This window comes from Zosterops lateralis, assembly GCF_965231275.1.
Source record: "Zosterops lateralis genome assembly, chromosome: 1".
NCBI classification, from domain to species: Eukaryota; Metazoa; Chordata; class Aves; order Passeriformes; family Zosteropidae; genus Zosterops; species Zosterops lateralis.
In genome coordinates this window covers 115,056,334-115,075,060 of record NC_139762.1, presented here as the reverse complement: position 1 = coordinate 115,075,060, position 18,727 = coordinate 115,056,334, and the positions used below count along the sequence as shown (strand labels likewise).

Genomic DNA, 18,727 nt, shown 5'->3' with positions numbered 1-18,727 from the left:
AAAAATCTTTCATAACATTGTGTCTATAGATAGCCCAAGTTTAAGGATAATCAGTTCTGAGATTTCCACTGTGTAGATTCCATCTGAACTAGACTGAAATCTGTTTATAATAAACACAGGTGTAATGAAAATGCTCTTTAAAATAAAGAAAAATTTAAGCCTGTTTCTGTTCAGTGCTGTAAAGTTGGTTTAATGGTGTTAATTTGCAGAGGGCTTTCTCTCTGGAACGTAATAAAGACCTAAGATGTTCCCCTAAACTGAAGAGCTGATTAAAACCTCATTCACTCCAGTAATCATGAGATGAAGGTGAAACCACTGGCAAAATTCCTAGTATCTCTGTGGTAAAGAAAATCAAGCATTCCTGCTACTTTGTTTGTTTGTTTGGAGGAGTTCGTTTTGTTTGTTTGTTTTTGTTAATCAGAAGTGAAAAGTGAGCTTGCTGAGGTTTCTGTGACCAGTAGAATAAAAAGGAGCTATTCCATGTATTTCTGAATATAGCAAGTCCTGCTGATGGGAAAACCAGCTATGAAGGAAAAGCCCTTGGAGTGGAAGGGAAAGACCCTAACCTTCCCCATCCCCAAGAAAAATCTAAAGCAGCTGAAACTACAAGCCACCATTTATTATTAATATGTATGAGCTATACTTATGATTTATAATTGGATACAGGGAGTGTAGCCTTCCCCGATGCTCTGGATGCTAGATAACAGCTTCAATTAGAAATTCCAGATAAATGGTTTGTGTTGGAAGAAATGGTGCTCTAAGGAAGCCCAGAGGCTGGGACAGGATGATGGCTGGTCTGGGAGTGGGAGTTCTTGCTGCAGGGTTAAGCTTGAGACTGACTTTTTGGTAAATTTCCCTAAAATTTCCCTGTACAGAAGAAGGTGACAATACAACATTCCAGGAGAGCCGATTGCCAGCAGTGGATAAGTCGCATCAAGGGGACCTCAGATGTTACTAAAATAGGTTTTCCAACCACAAGGAGAGAGGTGGCAGGAAAGCAGGAGTGGGTGTTTGAAGCTTGTGGCTGCTATTCACAGGACAAGCACATGTCCCATTCCTCATGACTTTCCTTCAGGCACAGTTGCAACAGCCTTGTTCCTGGGATATGTTGGGTTTGCTGCAGATGTATCCAGGAATTTTGGGTTTGATAGGCCAGTGTGCTAAGTCATTACAAGCATCTGAACCAAGCTCCTGGATGAGACAAATTAATTCCAGGAAATCACTGTTGAAGTAACTTCCCTGATGAACTTATGTCCGTATGCATTACATGCACACAATACTGAGCATGGAAATATCAAATTGGCTGAATAGGGTGCTCTGCAGCTGCTTTTGAATATCTGTCCATACCATTAGCATATAGCTTGGATTCTGCCAAGCTTTACTGAAATAGTACAATAGTTTATGTCTTAAGAAAAAAATTAAAAATAGAGAAACATAGAAAATATTATAATTTGAATTATATGTTATTTTTGTGAGTCATTACAGCTTTTGCTATTCTAATCCTGTGTTTCAGTATAGTGGACAATAATATTGTAGGTGATGTGGGATCAAATACATTCTTAACTGGTTCACAAGCAACAACAATGGTGTAATTTTTTTCAGTAATTAATCAAAGAACAACCATTTATTTAAAATGCTTTACCCATATAATATATATCACATTATTATATACCTATACATGACACAACTTGGATTGTGGAGCTGCTGGTGCTTTATACTTCCCTCTTAATAAGTGAAGCTAATGTCTTACTGGCAGGTCAATTGGTTCCACCACTTTTGAAGTATTTCTAATTAAAGACACATTTGAAACACAAAAAAATCAAAAGTAAAACTTGGTCCATCCATATATGACATGCAAAAATAGATGTACAAATGAGAAGATATGCTAAGTGCCTCCAATAGCCTGTCAATATTTGATTTAAGAATGTTTGCTTTTAGTACCGAACTGAAGTCTCACAGGGCAGTGAGAGAGAGAGAAAATGGTAATACTTTCTACCTGCAAAATCAGGGGAGAGAAAACCCTTTTGAGGCAGTAAGTCTTTCGGGACAGTAGAAAAGACAGTTATGACTGTTGAACATTAATGTCATTTTCACAGCTAATGAATCCCTCCTGGAAGGTGTAGGTTACATGGGTCCAAGCTCACCAGGATTACAGTTACCTAATCTAAGTGTACCTGCAGGGATAGTGCTGGTCCAGGAGAGCCTTATGTCCCTCCTTAATTTCTGTTCCTTGCTGCGTAGTTATTGTGGTATTAGATCTTAACCTCACTTTACGCACCTTTTTCTTCATCATGGATTTTGTATTATAATAATTAGCAACTAGCTAGTATATGTGTTGTCCCTAATACTTTTAGTTGGTTTTACAAAGTTTATACACTGTTATTGAGTAAATGCAATGTTGTCTTTGCCATGTTTAAGCCTTCTCTGTATTTAGTGAGGGTCTATTTTAGTGTATTTCCCCTTGGAGAAATGGCTGCATCATGGCTTGTAAAAGTGGGGGCAAATGCAACTTAGAGGTCAGAAGACTCACACCAGCTTGCCATTAAGGAGAAAGCAGGGGCAAAGGGAGAGCAAATTCCTGTGCTGGAGGTGAGAAACAGAGCTGGAATGAATGGGTAGAATTAAAGTCCTGACACACAACAGTGATGATATCACTGCCAAACCCCATTCTGTTGTTTTCATTTTGGGGGATTTTACTTTGGCCTTTCCAGACTAGACTTCCCGTTCTATTTCATACAAAGATATTTGGTGAAGAGATTAAAACCTTTTTGGGAAAAAAACCAAAGCAGCCAGAACCATGGAAATGTGCATTAGAGGAGATTTTCATGCGTTCACCAGCTCACTGAAAACATTTAATATGTTTGGTTTTGGTCTGATTTAAGTTTATATCTACATGCTCATACAGAGGACAGTAACCTCAGGCATCAAGAGGACATTATTACTATGATGACTAATGAAAAATCCCTTTGTTTATAATTGGCCATCGATTCTTCCCTTGCCCTTCTGCATGAATTCATATACCGTACTGCCCTCCATTTGGAAACTCATGCTGGGGAAAACATTTTCTTCCAATAACTGCTCTTTAAAATTGGTCCCTCATACTCATCCTTTCTTGTGACACTTTTCAGGAGCAGAATGTATTTAAATCCTTGCATTTCCAGAATTAACAAAAGCAGCTCTCAGAGCAGGACTGCTGTGCTGAAGAGGGGCAGGAAGGGTGGGAGTAGTCTCTGTGCTATAAATCTCCTGACTGTGGGCATGGGATGTGCTAAGACTGATCACTTTGCAAAGGAGTTGGCTGTTCTCAGAAAAGAAGAACAGGCTTTCAGGCTGAGCCATTGCAACTGATCTCTTTAACTCTTTGTTATGTTCACCTTTTCCTTTTAAGAAATACACACATACCCATCCTATCCCACAAATGAGCCTACCTGCTGTACAAAAACTGTAGATAAATGATAACAATTATCCACCTTTGTGCATTACTCTGACTTTGCCTGTGGCTTTTCCTTGGATCAGATTGAATTGGATATCTTAATGGCAGCAGAAGACAAAAGACTGACAGTTGTTTGGTGGAGTTACTAATTCAGATAACTGAAAAAATGTATGTATAATTCAGTTTAGATATTAAGAAAGAAAAAATTTGATTTTTATTTTAGATACTTCAAATTTATTTTTATAAACACAAAACACATTCATACTAAGTATGTACCTCTTCTTTTTCTTTGTAGCTGAGTAAATACTCCCATAAGCGTAAAAGTGGTATCTTTCTTCACTATATAATTCTTGGTCTGAGTAGCAGGGAATAAAATGAACCATTTTGTGCCAATATTAATTTTATCAATTGCATTGCCTTTTCCACAATTCCCATGAAAAAGGTATTCAGTCAGATGAACACTCAGAAAATTTTAATAGGACCCTTGAAATCTGTTGAGTTCACCTTCTTTAAAAAATATATATTTCTAAGGGAAAAGTATCATAGATTCTTATGCCTTAGAGGTGTTTTTTCCTGCATACATAATGGTGAGACTTCATTTGTATAATATATTGATCTTGAAAATATTCTTTATTAAATTGTAGACTGTGCTTAGAAGTATGTGAGTTTGGCTCTTTTTGTTTGTTTTGTATGACTTTTATTGTTATTCTTGAGCAGTGCTCATATGACTTTCATAGGACTCTCCATTTGTTGTTTCTTTTTTTTCTCCAGTCTTTTCCTGGCCCGAGTCTCGAAAGTGAAGACTTTAATATACCTCCTATAACTCCTCCATCATTGCCTGACCACTCCCTGGTGCACTTGAATGAGATCGAGTCTGGGTACCACTCTCTGTGTCATCCCATGAACCACAATGGCCTCCTTCCATTCCACCCTCAAAACATGGATCTACCTGAAATTACAGTTTCCAACATGCTTGGCCAAGACGGGACACTGCTTTCCAATTCCCTCTCTGTGGTAAGCACTTTTAAGTCTTTCCCTTCTGTTCTGTTTCAAGTGCAAAATCATGGAAATACAGACCTGTTTGGAATCCTTCAAGGGGGCCCACAACTGCACCACTCACATTTTGGAGTGTGCTGGCCTGACTCTGGGTAGTACATTGTATTCCCTGTGCCAAATCCTCCCCCCAGCAGAGGTGAGGGGGGATTTTCAGCTGAGTTCCTCAAAGCCAGGGTGTGACCTTCCTCCGCCTTGAGTAGAAGTGTTCCTGCTTTACAGGGATGTACATAATGACAGAAAAAGGCTCAAGGCTCTGACTCCTGCTGGAGCAGGGTTTGGATCCAGATGGCCGTTGTTCTGTATTTGTCTGATGAGTCTCTTTCCATTCTCATTTGCATGTGCTGAGAGGCTGTACAAAAATTTAATATCTACTTTCTTGTTTACCGCACGTTTGGAAAACAGCAAATGTTATTTCTGATTCTAGGCCAAATCTTACAGCCTTTTTACAGTTCCCAGTCCTTAGCCAGCCAGAATCCAATTGAAATGACTGGACAACTTGCTTATAAAGTCTGTCAGATAGTCATTGTGGTCATATTCTTGTGAAGCCTGATATTATAAATCACTTCTTTGAATGTTAAATTGCTTGCAACAACTGCAGAGCTACTTTTCAAGTTACATTTTCAAGTGGGCTCTACAATTAATTAGTATACTTCTTGCATAGCAGCTCCAGACAAGATTATTTTACACTGATGTACAATTCTAAAAGAGTTAAAGGTCTCATGAAAGAGGATGGAGCCTGACATTGTGTGTATCCCACGGCACTTAAAGCACCAGGTGGGCTAAATGGGCTGCCCAGGAGCTGCAGATCCCAACAGCCACAGATAAGAATCTATTGTTCCTAGATATAAAAGGTCTAGGCTTCTCACCAAAAGTTCTGCACTTAGGGACTGAGGCTGTTTAGGCTTCCCAGCTTGCTAGCTCCCCACCACATTATCCAAAAAACATAAATCAGTCCTGGGAACCTGAGAGCTGACACAACACATGGAGGTTTGGGTTGTGAAGGATCTATGTTCAGCTCCCCATCAGCCCCTCAGACAGCCCCAGAGCCAGGGGCCATGATGGCTGGAAAAGACTTAGTTTACAGCAAAAATCTGCCTTGTCCCATGGCTTTATTGGAAATTAAATAAAATAAAGCTACCTCAATTTTGAGGAGCTCTGTGTTCCCTTGGAGAATGTCCAAAAAGCAGAGGACACAAGTATTGGCTTCTTATATGTTGCACAGTTGTTAGTGATTTACTAGGATGTTGCACACTTTGTGTTTGAGGTCAGAATGTGACCCCAGGGTTATGTTCAATAATGGGAGGAGTGGAGGAGAGGCAGATTTATATAGAGAAATATAAATATGCTCCATGGAAAGAGCCTATATTTTTCTTGCTTGTCTACAAAGCTGATGGCATGCATTAAAGAGCTTGAGTGAAATCTTGCGTGGGGTTCTGAGAATCAGAGCTATGAAAGGACTTGAAAAAGTAAGAGAAGTGCTTGACGCTCTAGTCAAGACAGACAGTATTTCATTGAATTGACCTCTTTTGAGCCACGGTTATGGCTCAGAACTGTGCATTCTTTTAAGCTGTGATATTTCACATTAACCTTTTGCAACAAGCTCTGAACAAAGGGCCTTGAGAGTGTGTAGATCATTGCAGTGAATAATCGCATTGAGGGCAAATACAAAAAACTCGAATAATATAACTAGGCAATTTTGCTGTTGGAACTTAGTGAAGATCAGAAGAGATGAAAATCAGATGTCAAGAAAATACGTGCTGAATTTTGACAGTAATTTCTGAGGATTTGTTCAATAAATAAAGCATGATCCTTGAAGTGTCATGCGCTAAGTCAACTGTTATCCCTAACTTGTATGCCCTTTCTGCACAAGAGTGCCTCTTACCTAGCAGTAGTTTTAACTCGAGCTGGCTTGTCTGTGCAGGGGATGAAGCTACAGCTCAGGTTAGTATAACTGGTCCGATATTAACACCCTGGTTTCATATAGTTCAAACGTTGTGTAGCTCGTCTGATTCAAATTTGATAACTGGAGAGAAATTAACTTGAGGGAAATAATTTAATTCTTCAGTGAATTCAGTGACTTCTTCAGTGAATAGAATGACCCCATTGTTCTTTTGGCTTTGCACTGATGAAGAAAAACAGGGGATTTTTAGAATTAACAGTCTTAGTTTTGAATCTTTATAATCCAGAACATTTAACTTTTTTTTTTTTTCAATATGACTCTTTTCTTGTGCTATTACTCAGCTCCAAGTTTCCTTTTTACTATCTCATCAAACTCTGATCCATTTAACATGTTCTTGTCTAAATCATTCCAAATTGCCTCATATAGAACATAATTTATAGGTTTCTCAAATCTATCTAAACCCTTGGTTCCATGTAGTTTCTAGTATATCAAGTACCATTTAGTGTACATGGAAAACATGTGTCTCGCTTCATTTTTCAGGGCAATAATGAATATTTTTAGAAAAAATATTCTTAGAAACTAATCTGTCGGCTGTTCTCCATCCCTAAATAATTTTACATCTTCAGCAAATTTTACTTATGTTGGGACAAATTCAGCTGCATTGCAATGTGCCTCTGATTGAATTTGTTGGGTTTTTTTCTTTACTTTAAACATCATTCTTTTTAGCTAGGTTTTAACCCATGTTTGTATTTTAGCAATGATACTTTCTTCTTTATGTGTATTAGAACTAGTGAGTGTTTTTCAGTTTGTGATTTTATAGCCAAAACATTACTTAATGCTAGCCAAATGTGAGAAAGGAATCTCAGTGAGCTCAGAAACAGTTGGAAAATAGTCCATACACTAATTATAGTGTTATTCATCTATCTCAACTACCAGGTGTTTTCAGATGAGGATTTCTGTGATTTTGGACAGATTGAAAATTGAAGATGTACCCTTCCTAAAACCCCTTCAAATCTCCCCCCATCAGAAGTCCCTGTTTCATACTGTGCAGCACTCCCTCCAAGCTGCAGATGAAATCCCCTTCCGTAAGGATGGCAGGATTTACCCCAATCTCTCTAAGAATTCTTCTCTGTGGAAGTGCTTAAATACACACAATAAGAGCTCACTACCAGCTCAGTGAATTTGTATTAGGGATCGGCTTCTTACAGATTTTTACACTGTGGGAATTCTTCCTAAAAATTTTTGTGGTGCTGGGAGATGAAAATTTCTCATTGCCATTGGCAGTGTCTTAAATTTGGAATTAATCTTCTTTGAAGTTTTTTGATTGATTGGACTTTCATATTGTATGCCCACTATTAAAAAAAAAAAAAAAAAATCAAGCAACAAAACACTAAAATTTTTCCTTCTCATTATTCTGCTGTCAGTTCACATATTTACTTCTATGATTGTATATTTCTGTATTTCTTCTTAGTTGACATACAGAATATTCACATGTACAGGCAAGTTAATTTATATCATGATGTCACATACAGATTTATTTAGGTGCTCATTGTACCTGGATATCAAGGCTTCAGAAATCTACAAAATTTGTGCAGAATGTGAGTCATGGTAGTATTAACCCACAGCCCAGCCCCGACACAGGAGCCCTCTAAAATCCTCTTTCAAAATAGATATGATTTCTATTCCTTCTTCTTAATTGGATGCAATTTGATATAGACAGAACTATTTGTTTAATGAAAATGTACTCATGGTCCTGTAAACATGTTTGCTTCTATAAAATGCAGTAGGGACCCCTTCCCAGTTTCCTACCAGTTGAAGACTTGTGTGTGTTTGGTTAGAGCACAGTTGGGGCTTGACCTTCCAGTCTTTCTCTCTTGCTATGAGTTTTCCTGAAATATCCCAAAGGATATTTTCAAGGACCACAAGAGTTACCCTTCTAACATTTGCAAAAAATGCATGTTGTATAAAAATGTGTATTTACCTGTAAAAATGCTTTTGGATGTGTTCTAAAAAATGTATCAATAAAATTATAGACATTCCAGCTTCTCTAGTGTATCATATAGATAGTCGGCATTTCTGCAAGAAACCAGGGTTAAAAATCACAGTGCTGTTTTTACATAGTGGGAAAAAAAACCCAATCTATTTTTGGAATGCTTTCATTTGTAATCTTGTGCTGATCTTTTTTTTGAAAATGTGGCTTATGATGGTATACCATAGAAAATTCACAATAAAGAGGTAGAAGATTTCAGTTTCTTGAAATGCTTCAAATTTCTGGGTTTTCAGTTTCAAGTGGAAAAGATGTTAAAAGACAATAAAATCAGGGGGTTTATTTCCCAAATTCTCTACTTGTGCTGGCAACGAAAGCCAGCATAATGTATATACTTATACCAGCATAATGTATATACTTATATTCGTTGTCATTTTTAGTATACAGTCAAGCACACTTTGAATTCAAAGGCTACTGTGCAACAGTTTTGACAACCACTACATCAGTAGGTAATGTGCAGGACATATGAAACTGAAGCAAAAATGTTTCTTTGGGTCTATAGGGAGTGCAGTACATCAAGGAATTCAGATATATTAGAGCAGCATGAATTTCTAATATGTTGCTCTTATGGAAAAGACCACTGGCATATTGAATAATGCTGCTTTCAAAGCAGAGCAGAAAATGTGATTACAGACAATTTCATTGCTGTTTCTAAAATAAATATTTTTGAAATCTTGAGGTGTTTTATTTCATGTAATGCATAAAGTATGTAACAGTGTGCTAGAGCTAAAGATCTTTTAGGTCACGGAAGAGTAGATGATGTCAGCTATAATTATTCAAATGTGGAATAATAGAAGCATTAGTTTAAAATAAAATGCATGTCACAAAGGCCCATGTCCTTATATAAAAAAACCCGAATAAAAAAGCTCCTTTTTTTGCACACTTAGACAGAAGAATAAAGGCAATGAATAATTATTTAACATTATAACTCAATTCATTAAAGCCCGAACAATCACATTATACTTTTTCATGAATTTTTTAGATATGCAGCCCATGAGAGATTAATACCTTAAACAAAATGTGTCATTGTATAACAGGGAAGAAAGCAGACAGCTACTTTTTTTTATTATTATTTTATTTAATTTTTAATCTCAGGTAGAATGAATTTAGTATTTCCTATTCACAGTACAGTTGCTAATAAATGCAATAAAGGAGACTGTTGTTGTACCTGGGATGCAATTAAGAGATTTTGTTTTACTGGTTTTATATGCGTTAGTATTCATGACTCATCTTGAGGCTGACCTATACAGCTGATTCTTTTTCCTTGCACCTTTAAGTGTTAGTGCAAACTACTGAGTCAAACAGAAATTCATTATTTCTGATAAACAAGATGAATGACTTTCATAACAAAAAGAAAAAAAAGAAAAAAAAAAGATTTGTGTCTCCTAACCTAAGCGTTGAGATTTGAATCATGTTTGGATACTTTTTTCTAGCTTGTATTGCATGCCAATGGTAGCAGATATGTTTTGTCTCTGGTGAATACTTCACATTTGTGCCTCATTACCAGTCTCTGGTCTTCAGTTTACAACAAAATTTACTGTTATGCTACACAGACCTGCTGCTACCCCAAATTTTATTGCACTGAGTTATTGCCATCAAAACCACCGAATCATAAAGCTAAGGTCATGGAACATCTTGTGTTAAAGTTGTTTGTTTTTTTCCTCTTATTAAGCAACTTTGTATTCTTCTTTTCCCAAAAACGCCACAAACAACAACAAAAAAACAGCAGCATGTTTTCCAAACAGGTTTTTGTTTGTTTGTTTTTTCACTGAAATAAGCCTTGCATGGAAAAAGGTTACAATAGTTAACGTATGTTTTGTCAAACACCCTAACCAGCTCATGTCCATCAGCATAACCTTATTTTCTCTAGTAGAATTATGATGATTTATTCCATCAAGGGCTCTGGGACATCATTTTTTATCTTTTCCTTCTTCTGATGTTTGCTGCACTCTTTTGTCGTCAGAAAGACAACAGAAAGAATATGTAGAGGAGCTGAATAACATGTAATTTGATCAAGGTTTCATAAATACCTGAATATTGCATATGTGCTACAGAAGGTTCTTTGCTGTGCTACAAACAAACTTATGATGTCAGAAATTATAGCTGTATAAATCAGAGTGGAAAGAATGTATGCATTTTTAGCAGTGATAGAGATATGCCACTTAGCTATAGTGTACTGTGGCAGGTGGTTGATTCTCTGTGCCTCAGGATTAAATTCAAATGCTACATCTCTCAAAAAAGATGTGGTCTGTCTGGGACTAGACTTACAGACCCCACAATACAGCAGGGGGACCAGAACCTTCCCAAGGGTCACATTGTTCCTGGAGCCTTCTCAGCAGAAGACATCAGTCCATGCATTCATGGAATGGGCAACATTGCTTGTACCACCTCAGCTGGTAGCAGCTCTACAGTTTTTCCCTCCCTAGAGAACATCAGCTGAGTAAAAGAAAACACTCTGTGAGTGCAGGCTGCTGATGGACCTCACCTTCTTCAGGTCAACTAGGACAAGCATTCCTGTGAAAGTATTTGTAGAGCTTTTTTTCTGGTCTTAAAGTAGTATCTGGTAAAGTTATACTCCCCAAGTACTAAGAGCTTAGCTTAAAGATAGAGGAAATAAATATTTGCACATAACTGTAGGAAAATATTTGTACACCAATGACCAAAAGTCTTTTTAGAATAATTCCAGGTCTCATTTTTAAAATTGAAAATGAAGCTGTTGATTTACTGTCAGTTGGGAAACACAGTGTCCTGCTTCTTGGGTGTGGTTGTTGAGAATCCACGTGGCTCACATATTTCACAAACTCAGTCAGAAAACAACTTCAGTATAATTTCAAGAAGAAATAACAAGGTGTCATATGTTTTATTTTTGAAAACAGCCTTCTATAGAAAGGTGACCTTTTTTCACAGTGGTTGCCCATTGTCTGATAGGAATTTATTTGCTACATAAAAAAGTAAGAAAAAGAAATAAGTTCAGTTCTATTAATTTTTTTTCTTAGACTTTAACCAGATAGACACAGGCTAAGACATGATGAATATGGTGCAGAGAGAAAGACTTCAGTTGTGGGTGGTAGATTATACAACACCTCACATGTGAAGTACTCACAGGAGTGATTAATGCATAAGCGGCATCATAGCTGCAAGTGTCAAACAAAACAGATAATAGAGTATGCAAATAGAGGAAACATAACTCTCAGAAAATGTCAGAAATTCGGGGGTTTAAGCAGCAGAGATTGTTGACTTTAATCTGCTGCTTTTAACATTGCATGTAGTTGTCGAGAACAGCATGAAAATGAAATGTTTCTGAAGACTCACACTTTGGCAAAAAAATTCATAGTGATCTTAAGTCCTATGTATGGAATAGAATTGAAATGTCTTTCTCAAAAACTGTGAACATACTTCTATGGAGACAAAAAGCAAGAAGCCCACAGTGCAAATGAAAAGGAGGGCTTTGTGCATCAGGTGGAGTAACCTCTACTTCCACCGTCTTCATAATTTAAATGCATGAATTTGCATTCTTTGAAACCCAAAAGCAGCTGAGAAGACTGCACACCCCTCATGGTTTTGTACTGTATTTACCATCTCATCCCATTTTGTTCAGTAGCAGGAAGGTGTATGGACAAAAGCAGCCCCACTGCAGAATGTTCCATCTTAACTCCAGATGCCATGTGCATGCTGGAAGTTCAGCTGTGTCACCTGCTAGAGTGTGAATTCTCCTCCTTAAGTCTTGCATATGTAGAGTCATAGATATTTAGCAAATTTTTTTCTTCATTTTGAGGGAAAAAGCACAGTCTTGGCTTTCCAAGTTGAAGGAATTTAAATGGTCCAGTTAATAGTCTCGGGGGTTTTTTACCTGTTTTAGTGTTTTTCACAAAATTTTAAGTATTATTGTTTGAGTTTACCCATGACTTTTTACATGAGGAATGGAAGAAAAATATTCTACAGGGTAGTGTTTTGAAATTTGAAGAAATAATCAGAAGTAAAAAAATAACTCATTTGTTATTTTTATCCCTTTTTCTTTCACAAGGCAATATTAAGAAATGCTAAAAGTGTAAGGATATCTACTCTTTCACAGTCCTTTTAATAACATAAAGATTCATTTTAGATTGATGTTCGCCCCTCTGTTCCCCCTTCCATCTCCGCTTCATTTGTACAAAGCCTGTATTGATGCTCTATGTAAATGCCCCGTTGGGATTCCCTGTGGGCAGTGTGTAAAATCTGTAACCTCTGCTGCTACTGCGGTGCTGTTCTTCAGCCACATGCACATGCACAGCCACCCAGAATCTGTATCGTCACTCACACACCTATGAACTGCACTTTTGGCACATCGTACATGCTGTTGCATCTATATGTGAACACTAAAGATACAAAAATTAATGTCCTTAATTCATTTTTTGTGGATATCATGGGTGGATGCAGTCAGAGAAAAGAACTTAAGTATAGAGTGGCAGCAAGAAGCATTATGGAGTGAGGAACACCTCTAAGGCAGGCTTGTGTATATCTTTCAGCTACAAAATCCCCACAATGAATGCTTTTCATCTAAAGTGAACAAAGGAATTTCAGTTTATCTTACATTTTATCAGGATATATCCGAAATTCCTCTTTCAACCAATGTGCAGACACATAAAAGAATAAAAGGAGATGTTATAGGTGGTGATGGGCCCTCTGTGTGCCTGCCCTGACCCAGAACAGAAGTGGACTGCAGGGCTCAGAGTTCATACACACATATACATATGTACCTGGATACAAATATGTATGAACATTTATATGTCTGCATATATACATACATATATATATATATATATATATATATATATATATATATGTATAAGTACATACCATGCTGTTAATCACCGAAACCCTCTGCTGGAAAGGGAGTGTAACAGACAGGATGTAGCATCTGCAACATCCCCCTTCTCCCCAGATTGTTGTTGTTAAACAGAGGCTCTAACTAGAACCAAATTATTGAAGTAGATGCAGCAGATTTAATTAATGTACTGCATATGGGTGCATTATACTTTTTTTTTTTTTTTTTTTTTTTTTTTAAACCAAATCCCTGAGTTACAAGTGAGGTTACATTGCCTGACAGTAACTTTGATAGTGGGTACTTTTGCTAATTGAGTTAATGTAGGAAGCACCCTGGTTGCTAAAGTGAGCCATGGCATACCTAATGGATAACAAGATGAAACAACTCTGTATCACATCTTCAAAATTCTGCTTCCTGATAGCAATGATATTGGGTTATAGGTAGCTTCACTTCATCCTTACAAAAATGATCTAAACTGAAAAAACCTGTAAAACTACATATTCCAGTCCCTTGACCAAAAAAAGGGCCTGCTCATGGATTATTTACAGGATCAGGCCCTTGATGAGAATGCAATGCTTTTTTTATTTGGAGATGCAACTTCCTTTTAATACATTTTAAAATTACCTTCATTCACACATAAAGAATTTCAGAGATTAACTCAGTAACTAAGCTTTAGTTTCCAACATATGCCTTAATACTCAAGTGTGGGATCTCAGTTTAATGAATTTTATGACACTTCCCTTTCTTATGTTGTAGTATAAAAACTGTTTCGTGCAATAGGCTTAGTCATTATCTGTTTTTTAAGTGCATTAAGTTACCTGACAGAAAGTATATAGTGTAAAATAAACACTGGCAAAACTTTAAAAAGTTATTTTCTGTATAAAAAACAACTGACAGCATTTGAAAAATAATGCCATTGGCAGTCTGTTCTTCTGAAACAGCTTTCTTGTGCCTTGAAGTACTTTGCAGTCACTAATTAGCTGAGAAGGTATTTTGCTCATGACAGTGCAAGTAGATGTTTGCAATATCAGTCCCTCCTATCTGTCAAGTACTATACTGTGGGAGAGAAAAACATTTACTTTATTAAAAAGCTAGTAAAATTTAATTCACAATATTCAAAGACAAATGAATTCCAAGTTGAAAAAGATCTTAAAGGAAGAGAAAGAAAATGACTACGTAGGGGGATTTGTAATAATGAAAGTGTTACCAGGAGCTAATTTCATGTTTGGTGCTCAGTAACACAAAGGTGGTTAGCAGTGTGGTGAGAGTCAGCTTTCAATATTAGAACTAGCAGATGTCCTCACATGTAATAAAAGCAGGACTTAACTGCCATGTGCTACACCTCTAAAATAAAGCTTTTACAGGGACTGCATATTATAGTAGCTGAGACTTTTAAGCTCTCAAACAGCCTGAAAGTGATACAGCAACCTTATTTAAGAGCCATGAAAAAGATGCAGGGATTGCTTTGCTTGTCCTTGAAATGCAGTCAGCTCTGGAGAGAAGTGAAGTATTTGTTTAACCACAGTGTGATGCTCCACTGGCCCAGATTTCCAGTCCAAGCCCTTATGGGCTGGTTCCATAACACACGTGTTTCTTCTCACTTGTCATCAGCTTTTGTGAATGCAGGGAGAGGAAAACTCACAGCAGGGCCTGGCCTATGTCATTTTAATTGTGGCTGGCATTGTTGCACTGACTTCATCATTTGTGGCCTCTGCCTCAGATCTACATTTTAGGAGCTCTGTGACTGACTGAAAACCTCAGTGGGATTTTCAGAAATATTCTGGTGTAATGTTGATCCTGTCCTACTCTAGCAGGAGCTATCCCAGGGTTTCAAAAAAATAGAATTAGCTCTATAACAGATGCTTTCATTTTTTCATAAATGATGAGAATTTAGATTTTACATTATATAAAATTAAAGGTGTGTCAACAAAATTGTTTGTCAATAATGATCCACACTCATAATGCCATCATAATTCTGAAATGTTATTCTTTGTAACATTTCAAAAATTAGTGCAAGCTGTAAAAAGACTGAAGAAAATAATTGTAATCTAATGTCCTGTTTGGAAAGAATTTTTATTGTTTTGATTATTATATAATTAAAGACAATATAGGAAAGCTGTACAACAGAAAAAAATCATATGAGTAACCTGACCTCTTAGATCCTGGCTCAGTGCAGCCATGATGTTGTGTTACTTACCAAATCACAGAAATTGGTCCAGAGGGAACTGTAATGTCCCTCCTTTAATGTAGTCCAAGATAGGATTTTAAAAGGTCATCTCACTGAAAGCAGGATACTCCATAGATTTGTCATTTCTGACAGATCTAAATTATTTTTTTGAGACTTCATCTAGGCTCCTCAAGTAAGCTCTGGATAGAGGTTCTCACCCTTAAAAAATCACCATAATTGACATCCAGCAGGCAGTGGAGGTTAATGAAGATCATTTAATATTTTCGATTGTCTGTTATTTATTTTTAAGGTGCGCTTATATATATGTATATATTTATATTTATTAAGTGTATATTGGTCTAAGAATGTATGATAGGTAATAGATGTTGATGGAACAGCTAGGAAATAAAAAATCAAGAAGATGTATATTAACTCAGACTGTTTTGGTTCATAGCTGACTTGACCATTTAAGAAACAGTAGAAAAATAATCAGCTTTCCCCAAATCTTATTAGCATATAATCATGATCCAGACTGTATTAGCCCATAAACTACACTGAGCAAAATAACTCTTCTTGAAGGTTCAGCTATACTGTTATTTTACGAAATTGTTTATGTGCATATTTTAAATATTTTATTTATTTATCATCATCCATTACTTAGAAAGTTAGGCTGAAGGAATGGATGTTTATGATACCTAAGAAATGTCACCACAAGTAATGGGATAAAAATAAGCAATGGGTGAAGGTTGGGAAAAAAACCTTATAATGGCATCAGAGTAGTTTGCCAGGTAGTGTTTAAGCACTGGAACATGTACATATGGGAAAATCCTGCACTGGCTGAGAGATGAGTTGGATGATTTAATAGACCTTTCTTTGAGATGTAATTTCTGTAACTGGTTGATACATACACTAGTGTTCAGATATTTGGACTTGTTTCTTGTTTGTCTGGCAAATTGTTTCTTGTGAAAGGTTATAAATTACAATAAATAGACTTTGCAGAAGATGAGCTACATTATATTCTTGGAGAGAGTTTTACAGCTGATATCCAGACGTTAATGCCAAAGCAGAAAAAACCCAATAGAGTCCTAATCCCATGGCTTTGCTTGAGCACAGTGCTAGGACGGTGCACTGCCATAAATAATATTTACATTGAATAGAGTTTTCTGTATTTGAACAGCATTTTAGGATAGAAAGGATAAAACAGAGAAACAAGTGCTATTTGCTTAGAGGAATTCTTTCCTTCTGAATTTGCCACAAAGAATTCGCTGCTAGGGATGGAGGAAAGGATGGGGAAAGAAGGGAAAGCAAGCATTTATAAAAATGTTGATGTAGTTATAATTAGATCCATTTTAGAACGAAAAGTTTTATGCAGAAACTGACAGAAGGATACACAATAATTATAGTTTGCTGACAAGCTGAATAGAGTTTCCTTTTTTTATCTTATGGCTTTAGGAAACCAAACTGTAAATAAATATGCAGTTTGACAGATTGTAATTGCAATCAGCAAGGCGTCTTTTCATTTAATCAGATAGTGTTATTAAAATGGGGTTACAATTAAACATTTTATAGTGTGACGTAGAACTCTATTAAAATTCTCCAGCAAACAGTAATTATCATTTGATGCTTCTGCAACAGATTTCCATTTGCAGAAACGTTATTGGTTGTGACCTTCCAGTGGTTAGGTCTCAGTTTGCTGTTCTCTTCCTACTTTGATACATGATATTAAGTATTCTCTTTTTTTACCTCACTGTGAAGCTTAAAACATTAATTTTGCATTATTTTATTATTTTTCTTTTTTTTTTATCCTTCTCAAAACTGCATGACACTGGCCAAGGCAGGTTTGCACCAGAGGAAAGGTGGAATGACCTAAGCATGAATAGTCTTAACTTTAGGAACTGTGATTTTGATCAACTCTAAAATGTGTGGAAATCTGCTGTTTTGTTGCCATAGTTTTAATAAACTAAGTAGAAAAATATGAAATCAGAAGTGGTTCAGTATTCTGCCTTTTAAGACTTTTTCAGGCTGTGACTTCTCTCTGATATCACCACCCTCTAAGAAGTAGAAAAGAGCAAAAAGAATCATTAGGAGACATGATTTTTGGGACATTCTTCAGATGTGTGTAACCCTACAAATGAAGCTACATGCAGAAAATATTTGGAGTAAAAGGAAGAGGTGATTTGCATTAGCAGAGAGTGAAAGTCTTTGGAAATGAGACAGCAAAGCTACTGCTCCTTTTACTTTGGGGAACATTCTTGGAGGACGCATCAGTGGTTTGAGGAAAGTCAGCATTTTCCTTACTGAAAAATAATCAGGGAGTGGTTATAAAACATACATTCTTGATTCTTGTCAATAGTAGTTAACAAAGACAAAAATAAGGAGTGAAAGAGAAGACAAAAAGAGTAAGGAAAGTCAAGTATGTTTTCTTTTGGTGAAAAGGGAAGTTGTATGAGTATTTGAGTAGAAGAAAAAGGCATTAACTTTGCATTATCCTTGACTTGGAACCTCTTTACTCTCTTACTTTTCGTATTACAACTGTGTGTTGGTTTCCTCTTCTGCTTTCCAACAAGCACAATCACTGCAGAATAGGCTGATGCACAGTCTGACTCCTGCATGCCCAACAATTCTCCTCTCTTCATTTGTGTGCATTTATGCTTTTTCCTCCAGATCATTTTCCTGAGGAACAGCTTTCAAAAGGTTTGTCAGAGGCAGAGATCTTCCACCTTCACGCCGTGCAGTTAAAGAATTGTATTGCCAAAACACTCAAAAAATTCAGTGGTCGTGTAGAAATACAGCAGATTAACAAAGGAAGTTTTAAAATTGTTTTTCAACCACTTCTGATAGGATAAGAAAAATGGTTGACTTGGCTCTTCCTTTCCAACATCAAAACAAACAGGGCTGTAAGAGTTCCTTGACTAGTCCTCCCTGGACAACACAGGATTACTGCCTGTGCTGCTGCAACGTGAGTTTGAGGTCACCAGCCTCTGCTAGGAGGAAGAGAACTTAGAATGTTGCTTGTCAATGAGCTTTTCCAATGACAAGCCCACACAAGTAAATAGGGAAGTGACATTAAAAAGTGCATAGAAAAAAAAAAGGGACCAGATTCTTCCCAAGTCTGACTGTATTTTTTTCTAACATAAAGAAAACATATATCTGCGTCTAATGTTCAAAACAAGGAAAAACTAATCCACGTCTGACCTGCATAGAGTGGATTTTTTAAGAGCAAATCACATGGTGTATATAGGTGGGAAGGAGAAGATAATCAGGATAATTAATGCAAGTTGAACCCAAAGAAACAGATCCATCTTAGGGGTTTTTGTGGT

The 18,727-nt window shown here is 36.7% G+C and overlaps 1 protein-coding gene across 2 annotated transcripts in view; it reads left to right on the top strand.

Moving 5' to 3' along the window:
• The window catches only part of TOX (thymocyte selection associated high mobility group box), a 218,110-nt gene that overhangs the window by 126,487 nt on the left and 72,896 nt on the right, over window positions 1-18,727 (top strand). For both annotated transcript variants that reach the window (XM_083861978.1, XM_083861977.1), the window contains exon 3: window positions 4,205-4,447. In XM_083861978.1, the coding sequence (XP_083718104.1) occupies window positions 4,205-4,447 (243 nt within the window). The remainder of the gene's footprint in view (window positions 1-4,204; window positions 4,448-18,727) is intronic.